At 37.9% G+C, this 10,165-nt stretch overlaps 1 protein-coding gene across 2 annotated transcripts; it reads left to right on the top strand.

Moving 5' to 3' along the window:
* The first annotated feature begins 6,815 nt into the window (after window positions 1–6,815).
* On the top strand, window positions 6,816–9,761 carry neurod2 (neuronal differentiation 2). Of its 2 annotated transcripts, none has more exons than XM_059530662.1 (2): window positions 6,816–7,171; window positions 8,641–9,761. In XM_059530662.1, the coding sequence occupies exon 2, from the start codon at window positions 8,651–8,653 to the stop codon at window positions 9,740–9,742; it is 1,092 nt and encodes a 363-aa protein (XP_059386645.1). In that variant the 5' UTR covers window positions 6,816–7,171; window positions 8,641–8,650; the 3' UTR covers window positions 9,743–9,761. The 2 variants fall into 2 exon arrangements, with proteins under 2 accessions (XP_059386645.1, XP_059386646.1); XM_059530663.1 differs by having other exon boundaries at window positions 6,901–6,992.
* Window positions 9,762–10,165: the final 404 nt, after the last annotated feature.

The raw sequence follows: 10,165 nt of genomic DNA, 5'->3' as shown, positions 1-10,165 counted from the left end.
TGTTATTTGTTTTATGGAAAATGTAAAACATTTCAAACACTGTTGGCAGAAGTGAAAAATAAATAATTTTATGAAGTTACAATTTTGTTTGATTCCATGATGTATTTTACTGAACATGAGTATTTACAATGCAAATCCAAATTATTTTAATTTACTGTTACTTATATCTTGTCTTTTAACTTTATTAAGATCAGATTCTGCAGGTAAAATTACAATAATAAGGTGACTTGACTTGGACTTGACTTGACTTACTACAGGACGTGACTTGACTTGACTTGCCCAAGAAAAAAATACTTGGGACTTACTTGAGACTTGAAGGTTAAGACTTGAGACTTACTTGAGACTTGCACATGTGTGACTTGGTCCCATCTCTGGCTGTCGGTGTCGCTGGACTGTCCTCCTAAAAAAAAAAAAATCACTCTCAACACTAGACGCTGAGGTCAATGAGGCACCATCTTCAAAACGAACTTTGCGAAGTGGCCTGGTTGTTTTGGTCTGATTTAGCCATGTGTAGACTTGGTTATCCCTGTAATCCATTGTGTCTCTGCGAAATTTTCTTATCTTGATTTGTTGTAGATCTTGTTTGAATTTTGCCAAAGACTTTTCAAGAAGCTCAGTATGTTGTTTGAACACAGTCTCATCATGGGAATCAATGATGGAGGTTTGAATCTCATCGATGTCTTGTTTAGTCTTAAGTAACTCTTTTTGTGTGAACTCTATAATCAGGAGAGTAAGATCTAGAGATGCCTTGTTCATAATCTCACACCATCTATTGCAAAAGGCTGGGTCTCCACGACCAATGGTTGGAGCCTTCTGGATACGAAGGCCTCTAGGTATGCGGCTAGCTCTCCAGTATTCACTCAGTGTAGAACCATGAAGGTTATAACGAATCTCTTTTTCCATAAGATGTTTGTAGCGTTTCATAGAGAATTCAATGTCCTCTGGTTGTAGAGCATTAGTTTCATCTCTTGGGAACAAAATGTTCTGAGAATCTTCAAGACTGAAGGTAAAAGTGGTAGCTTTGCAGTCAGTCAGTTGGTTGATCTCTTTAAAGGATGACATCTTCACCAAAAATAGTAAAGGTGGAGCAGCAAACAATAGAAAGGAACTCAGAGGACAAGGGAATATTGTTGCGCTCAGATGAAGGCTGGTTGTAAGTCCAGGTGCGTGAAAACCAGTAAAATGTAGAAGAGACTGTTGATGGTTCGCACTCTGAAAAACTAGACAAAGTCTTTAACAAAAAGAATCAATCATTTTATTAGAGCAAGAGCAGACGTTTCAGCCATCCAGCTCTTCTCAAAGCTCATAATGAATCAACAACAGACATGCAGTCAATTAATACCCGATAGATAATCAGGAAACAAGTAACAGGTGCAAAGGGAGGGGCTACAGCCCAGACCCAGAGAACAAATAGAAGCACAATTCTTTTGATAGAAAGTTAACAATATTTATCTCTAAAAAAGAATAAAGGCATTTACAGAAAACATGAATAGTTTATCTCTTCATTCATCCCTTTCGGGAAAAGGCTGTTGAGTTCAAAAATCCAAAAAGATTCTCTCTGTAGCAGTTTAAACATTAAAGTGTTTAAAAAAAGACAAACAAATTGTTAAAAAAAAGTTTAAAGTAATAAACAACCTGCAGTTTAATGTTTGAATTTCTTTAATTAATATATATATACCGTATTTTCCGGACTGTAAGTCACACTTTTTTTCATAGTTTGGCTGATCCTGCGAATTATAGTCAGGTGCGACTTATTTATCAAAATTAATTTGACATGAACCAGCAGTCAACGATACATCAGCCATCTTTGTTGTGTGCACGGGAGTCGGTAGTTTGATTGTTTTCGTCTTCCGAGCATGTAATTTAGATTCAGACTTTTCTGACCTACTTTGCCTCCACCAAACTCAGAATAACACAAATGAAAGAAGACTATTTGATCTGAAATAAATCAAAGGGCTTAGCAGCTGCCCAGCAAAAGTATGACTGCTCTGCCATCTTGCGTCACATAACTCCCCACATGGAGCTTCTTTAAAGCAAATCACAGAACAGGTACTCCATATGGAGTGGTGGAGTTGGGTTGAGTAATATGCATAATATGCATACATGGGCAGTCCAAAATCAGACTTGTAACCCGATGGTTGGGGATTTGAGTCTTAGGACCAGCAGTAATTGTAAGTGGGGGAGTGTATAACCAGAGCTCGCTTCCACACTCAATACCAGACCCCTAAGGTGAGACCCTTGAGCAAGGCATTGAACCCCCAACTGCTCCTCAGGTGCCGCAACAATAGGGCTTCCCACTGCTCTTGGTGTGTGTTCACTTGGATGGGTTAAATGCAGAGCATTATTAGATGTATTTAGTTAATGTATGTCTAATGGTGTATTATTTTGTTGCCTCATATGGGCAATTATGTTACTGCTGCATAGCTATTGTATTTATAATACAATGCATCTAACATTTATAAGATATTTTACAGTATAAACCCAGTAATATTGTAACTGCTGGAGAGCGCTGCAGAGTTATGTGTGCAGAAGCAGCTGTGCAGATTGGAATTCAGGGTCAAAGAGATAAGGAAAACACGATTTGTTGTTCAAAAGCTTTTATTTAGAATTTATTAAGGAAAAGACCACACTTTGTTGTTTAAAAGCTTTAAAATCGTTACAAATAAAAGACGAGGCAATGTTTGTTGTTAATGCTTTTTATTGGCAATGTGGATTATTGAGCAAAAAGGTGATTTGCCGGACGAGATGCAGAGGACAACATCAGAGTATAGAGGAAGTAGAAAGAAGAGATAATGAGTGACGCTATTTAAAAAAGACATTGAGGGCATGTCCAGTCTGGATGACCTCATTTGGTAAATCTAAACAAAAACAATAGGGTTTCAGTGCTTCATGCTTGGACGCCTAATAATCATAAAATTATCATTAAAAAAAAGTGTTTCAGCACATTTTCAAAACAATTTTAACCTCTTATAATAACAATGTCAAATTCCTACAATTACAATCAGGGGCGTAGCACCAAATTTTGGGCCCTGGGTACAAACCATCTTGCTGGGCCCCCAATACCATAGTGATACCAATGGGTAAGGTATTGCATTTTTATCATAAAAACACTTAAAATGTAAACAAAATAGGCCACACTCTGATTAATATATTTTTGTTTTATTGTCGAAAGTACTACTTACTGAGATGACAAAAGGTCTAGCAGGTCCAAACCTGGACTAAATCAAATATACTGTAAAGCAGTTCTGAAAATGACCATACCAAATGAGAAAAACTTTGGTCTGAAACACAAACTAAATAATGTCAGTTTTTACTAAATGCCCATTGACGGGTCTTTGCATGCGCAAATTTGCTGATCAGGTCTTTAAAGTCCAGTTTTTTGCTAGCATTTGAACAATAGTTTTCCTGTGCTTATCAGTAAGAGTTGTTGGCCATAATCCTGGGTCCTCTGACAATCCCTCTCCAGTATCCCTAAGTCTCTCATTCTCTTCTCTTTCCTCTTCAGCTCTGTCCTCCTGCTCCTGACTACCTTCATCACATTCTTCACTTTCCCTCTGATCACTTATATGAATATCAACCTCATCTTCTATTTCTGCCTCTGCTACAAGAGGAAATAAGCAAAATGGGTACATTGTTATTGTACACATTTAAACTTTAAACTGTAAACTTTAAACTGTAATAAGTAATTACACTTTAAAGTTTAAATGTGTACAATAACAATGTACTAATTTTGCTTATTTCCTCTTAACACTTAATTACTAATTACTAAGTGTTAAAAAGCTCACCTTGTCTCACTGTCACACTCACATCCACCTCACTGTCACTGCTTTCACCTAGCCATGATGAGGGGCCTGCTGCTGCAGGGTCTGACTCTGAAACTGAAATATATGGCTTCAAATGGTTGCTAAAATATCCTTTATTGTCACAATACCTTTTTTTTAAAGTGTAGGCTAAGTACAAGATAATTGATGATTATTTGTCTGTTTAAAATAAATGCAGACTAGACTATAGAATCACAGGGTAAACTAACCGCCAAACTAGACATTCAGTCTTTGAATTATGTTTTAAAATAAGTCATTTTTCAATCATTAAGATGTGCATTATTATACTGAGAACAATCCTGTACTTAATGTAAGAGCGTGTGCGAGCTAATTTGCATAACAATGCGGTAAAATAAGCGCTAACGATCTGTGTTTTCGCGGGTGTTAGATTTTGACAATGGAGGGAAATATACAGTGTTTTCATGTAAACTTCTGACTCTGAGAGTGGGGAGAACTGCAGCAGAAGAGGAGACAAGCATTTAGGCAGCTGCCTAGAGTGGCAGTGTGTTGAGCTCCGTCTGCTTCTCACTCCCTGTTATTTACGTAAGGGATAATGTATAACGTTAGATTACATTATCCTCCGCTTCGTGTCGGGGTCCTGTTCAGCCTGTCGGGGTTGTTATTCGCTATAACGACCGCCTCTCTATACATTATCCCGCTTATTACATGGCTACCCACAAAATAAATAAATAATTTGCCACGAATTATTGATTTAAAAAGGAGTTTATTGATTTAAAAACGATTGTATTGCTTCCGCCAAAGAAAATAGTCCGTTCCGCGTCCATAGCAACGCGCTGTTTTTCATGGCAACGGTCTGTTATACTTCGCAGCGGTCTGTTATAAAGAAATAACAGACCGCATTCTACATTGGAATTCAGCCAAGCCATGTAATAATCAGAAACATTGTTTGCTCGCTATGAAGGGTGTGATACTATAAAGTATTGGTATATTATTCATAAATGCAAACATAAATGTATGCTATTCTACCGGGAGTAGATATTTATGTTAAAACAATGTCAATGCTTGATGATGCATTTGGAGCTCACCTCTCTTTTCAAAAAAATTTGTGAGCAACTGCTTGCCCTCATTTGCCCTTCTCTCTTTATTCTGCTTCTCTTTTCGTTTTTGAGCCCCTGATTTTCCTTTCTTAAGGAGAGACATGACTCTTCACGGCTCACTCCAGCTCCTGTCTCATCAACTGATTCAATCACCGCAGTCCGCAGCAGAAGCACCTGACCTGCGGGTCGTACCATTTGCATTGATTCGAGAGGGGTGTGGGGGCCTGCACAGCATGAAAATGACTTTTTTATACCAAACCAGCGCCTAACTACAAGTTTAGTTTTGCACAGGAACTTTTTTAGTTGTACATAAATGCTATACAAATGTTAGTGCATGTATATGTATGTATAGAAAACTGACTACTAAGGGCCCCCCCCTGCCTCGGGCCCTGGGTACTCGGTACCCTTTACCCCCCCAGTCCGACGCCCCTGATTACAATAGGGTTTAAGCACATGCTTGAACCCATGAGCCTCCATGTAGTTCAACATAATCACCACCAGGTGTCCGACTAGAAGCATATTTTCAGAAAATTTGAGACCCAAATAAAAAGTCCAAGCCATTTCAATGACAAAAAGTGTCCAAATCATTTGATTTTGTAAACTATTCGATACACACAGTAATAAAATACTGTATATTTAAAAAGTTATTTTAGTTATATTAGTATTACTATTAACGTAAAACCAATGTAAGAACAAAATGTATGCAACTTAAACTGGATACGGAGGAGTAATAAAATAAGCAGGTTAAAATCACAGCACATGCGGTATTTCTGACTGTGAACGGATATGTCAATCAACATCTGCGCACACAGCGCATTGCGTGAATCCTGTCGCAACCATCCTTTGTCAAATGATAAGCACACTACTATAACACGATTTTATTTTCTGTTCTATTAGTGTTCATTACAAAACTGTGGGGGACAGATTATATTGTGACCGTTCATCATTATAAAATATACATCTAGAGTGCAATATTGAAGAACAATTAATCAGTTTAAAAAGGCCATTATCTCTACAGTTGATTCATGTGAAATATCCACTCCTGTGCATCCTTTGCAATATCATCAGACGATCGCTTGTCTCTTGTCGGTGGAAAGACTGTAAAGCCGCGCGATGCGTGATATAACAACAGATGGCGTTAATTATCTTTTTTTTAAAATCTAGTCACAGAAGAAGGCACTCTGCTGCTGCTTCAATGCATTACGTGACTCGTCAGAACACGAAAAGGAATGTAACGTTTGGTTGCGCTCCACCGCTACTTGCTGGACAAAGTTAGATTCAGGAAAACCTATACTGTTTTAAAAGTAGCGTCGCTACTGTAAATAAATTGAACAATGTAGTTTAGCTTATATCGTCGCTAATTGTAGCCAGCTACTCCCAAACACTGATTTCTTTACAGGAAACAATTTCAGTCACAAATTCAAATATGTTTACCCTTATGAAAATTAACCATGGTTTTACTACAAATAAAACCAAAAAACCATGGTTACTATAGTTAAACCATGGTAACCACAAGTTGACCATGGTTTTGCTAAATTAACCATAGTTTAACCATGGTATTTGTAGTAAATCTGTGGTTATACAAATGGTAGTCAACACGCCAAAAAACCATGGGTTACTACAGTTTTACTATAATAAAACCATGGTTATTTTTCGTAAGGGTAATTATGAGATTAGAACATGTCTCCAGATTATATTATATAAACAACACAACGTAGAAAAGAAAGCAACAACGAAACATTTGGGGAATTTAATAGATGGTTTAAAATAGATTACCATGTAAAACCCGACAACGACACACACACACACACACACTGACATGGTTGAAATTGTTCATCAATAAATTCACAAATAGTATTTTCAAAGATTCAGATTCACCACATTCCCTCGCCCCATGTTTATCTGAGAATATCTGTGTGCACATGGGTGTAGTTTCTATTCAAGCATGTACACTCCATTGAGGTGCGTGTGCAGCGGCAGCGACAGATGGCGGTCTCCTCTTCCCTCGGGAAGGCAATCTCTACGAATGCGAACGCGTGTCAATCACCCGCTCTCATGTGATGGCGCCTGCCAGTGACGTGCCCACCATATGGCCTGGCATCAGAGCAGGTAGGCTATGTAACGCTGCCTGCAAGGGATACCGCACCGATTCGCTGCAGTCCGGAAAAAGGATAAATCGTATCGGATCAAGAGACAATTGAGCTTTTCTTTTTCTTCTCAGCGTAGTAGGGAACTATAGCGCGGAGATGGTGTAGATATACGCGGCCTCATCCATAGAGCACCACAAACTAGGTGAGTTTTTCGACCGTGATAGAATATGTTATCATAACAAATAAATAATGATTAGAATGTGTTATGTCAACTGGTACTGGTTCAATGTATTTGTTATGTAAATATCCAATTTAGATATTTATCATCGATGTTTTTATATATATATATATATATATATATATATATATATATATATATATAATTTGAGTCTCTATCATACGTTATAATTAAAGCAGACGTGTAATGTTACATATGAGAACGAAAAGATATATCAGAACAAATATAAAAAAACGGCTACACATTTTATAGGCTAATTCTGTTTATTTATACATATTTCACAAAACATTTAGGAGAGTGATTAGCAGATAGTGTTGTGTCGTATATAATATGTTGTGCAAGAGAGAAAAAACATTTAATTATTTTAAAACATTTAAACAGGTAAATCTATTTAGTAGCCTCTGTTACATTTTCAAATACTTTTGCTGAGATGATTTACCTCGAGCTACTAATAATGCAAGTTTTTTGGGGGGTGGGGGTGTATCAGTGAATAGTGTTAACGTCACTATTTTAACATCATGCAGGTATTACTACCAATAATACCATATAACAATAGTTTACATAGTATAGTCTACAAATTATTTCTAAACAAATTAGTGTTCATTAGATTGCGTTTTCAGAACAAAAACACTGGACCTCTCATATTACATTAACAATTAAATTGTGAGTGACTGTTTTTGTTCTTCTTATTATTATTACATAAAATGCTACTATTATGTTTATACGTTCAGTAAAAATATTTATAAATTATTATAATTATATAAATTATAATTATTATAAAATTGTTATTTATTTATTTATTTATTTTATTTATTTATTTATTTATTTTATTTTTTTGCTTTATACTACTAGCCCATTTCAGGGATCCTGCATTCATAAAAATAAATATTAGATCGACTGTACCATTACAGCTTTTCTTTCGTTTCGTTTTCCTTTTTATGTTTTCGCCATTTTAAAAGTTTTTTAAAAAGCGAAAGTACCCCCCCCCCCCCCCCCCCAAATGTGCTGAGACGCTGCCAGAATGAAGATAGAAATGAAAGGGTGAAGGGGGTATCCGCTGCTCAGAATGTCCCCCTGAGACCCAAAGACAGGGGCCGCGTGCGAGGACCCGCTGCGAATGGCCAAACATGACCACATAAATTGGAAATTGGAGAGTGAATTAAAATAACATTTTATATTAGTCTTCTCCCACGATACTCCCAGCTTTCTGAAAATTATGACATAGTTCATATACTCATATTTCCTATGCCAATGACATTTTTGCTCTTCATTTTTATATAGTTTTACATTTAAAAACTATACTTATTTACTTCCCTAATGGCAGAGTGCATTACCTTTACATTTCGCCGATGTCATTATTAATATTTTAAACCACATGCTTTACACAATTTGAAAGGCAGAGTTTAATATTAAAACGTGTTTCGATGTTTCAGTGCCGCTGCCATGTTGACTAGATTATTCAACGAACCTTCACTGCTTCCGGATATGCAGAAGTTCGGGGGCTGGGTGGATGACAGCGGGAGCGAGGACTGCAAGGACGAGGAGCAGGAGCGCTGTCGCCTAGGCGACGAGGACTTGGACGACGGCGATGTGAAAGACGGGAGCAGCCGGGCTCAGTCAGAAATTGCAGGGGAGGAGGACGATGATGAGGATGTTGATGAAGATGATTGTGGAGATGACGGGGACGGAGACAGGCCCAAAAAACGTGGGCCAAAAAAACGCAAAATGACACCGGCTAGGTTAGAGCGCTCGAAAGTACGGCGACAAAAAGCAAACGCAAGAGAGCGCACACGCATGCACGATCTAAATTCAGCACTGGACAATCTACGCAAGGTCGTACCATGCTATTCAAAAACTCAGAAACTCTCCAAAATTGAAACACTAAGGTTGGCGAAGAACTACATTTTGGCGCTGTCAGAAATTCTGCGGAATGGAAAGAGACCGGACGTGGTTTCCTATGTACAGACACTGTGCAAAGGCCTCTCCCAACCCACGACCAATCTGGTGGCTGGGTGCCTCCAACTTAACTCAAGGAATTTTCTAATGGAACAATATCAAGAGGGAGCGCGCTTTCACTTACCTAACCCCTCGTTCTCAATGCATGCATTTCCGTACCAGTGCTCCCGTCTGTCAAGCACACACTGTCAGTCCGGGTCCAATGCACATAGCCTCCGAAATCACTCTTTCTGTTCGGCCTATGAGGCTCTGTACACCGAAAGCACGTCCCCAGAATACAACAGTCCAGATTACGAGAGTCACCACAGCCCTCCGATGTGTGTAAATGGTAACTTTGCTTTAAGACAACAGGATTCACTGTCACCAGACGCGGAAAGAGGTTATCAATATTCAATGCATTACACCAATCTGCATAGCTCACGTTCCTCCGCTAGTCATTGTCTTGCTTACGGCCCAACAGGAACTCGCAGCGGCAGCGCTCACTCAGAGACTTCCACCCTTGCACCGTTTCATGATGTACATGTGCACCATGATCGTGCGCCTCCATACGATGAACTCGACGCCTTTTTCCACAATTAGGTGATTTTCCATGTTAATGAAAAAAAAAAAAAAAAAAACCCCAGCGTGGAAGAGGATTTCTACCTTCAAAACGTTAATTTAATTGATAATAAAAGTTATTAAATCATGATAATATATATATTACATGATTGGACAATTATCTTGATTTTTCAATAATTCCATAACGAACCTTAATGGAAAAATATAAAAGAATATAAAAGAAGTGAATGGATCCAACTAAAAACATTTTGCAAAGTGGGATTGCAATTTCTGATTGATTCTAATTTTTGAACCAAAATAAATATCTAACGTAATAACTCAAGAAAAACATATGAAATGAACAAAACTGTTAAATGAACTCTGTTTCTTGATCAAATAAATAAAGATGCATACTGTTCCAGAATCATCTGGGACTGTCCTTTCCTATTGGAAATCGGTCAGGCA

This window comes from Carassius carassius, chromosome 39 (assembly GCF_963082965.1).
Source record: "Carassius carassius chromosome 39, fCarCar2.1, whole genome shotgun sequence".
Lineage (NCBI taxonomy): Eukaryota > Metazoa > Chordata > Actinopteri > Cypriniformes > Cyprinidae > Carassius > Carassius carassius.
The sequence above is the reverse complement of the archived record's forward strand: the minus strand, read 5'-3'. Positions and strand labels throughout refer to the sequence as shown.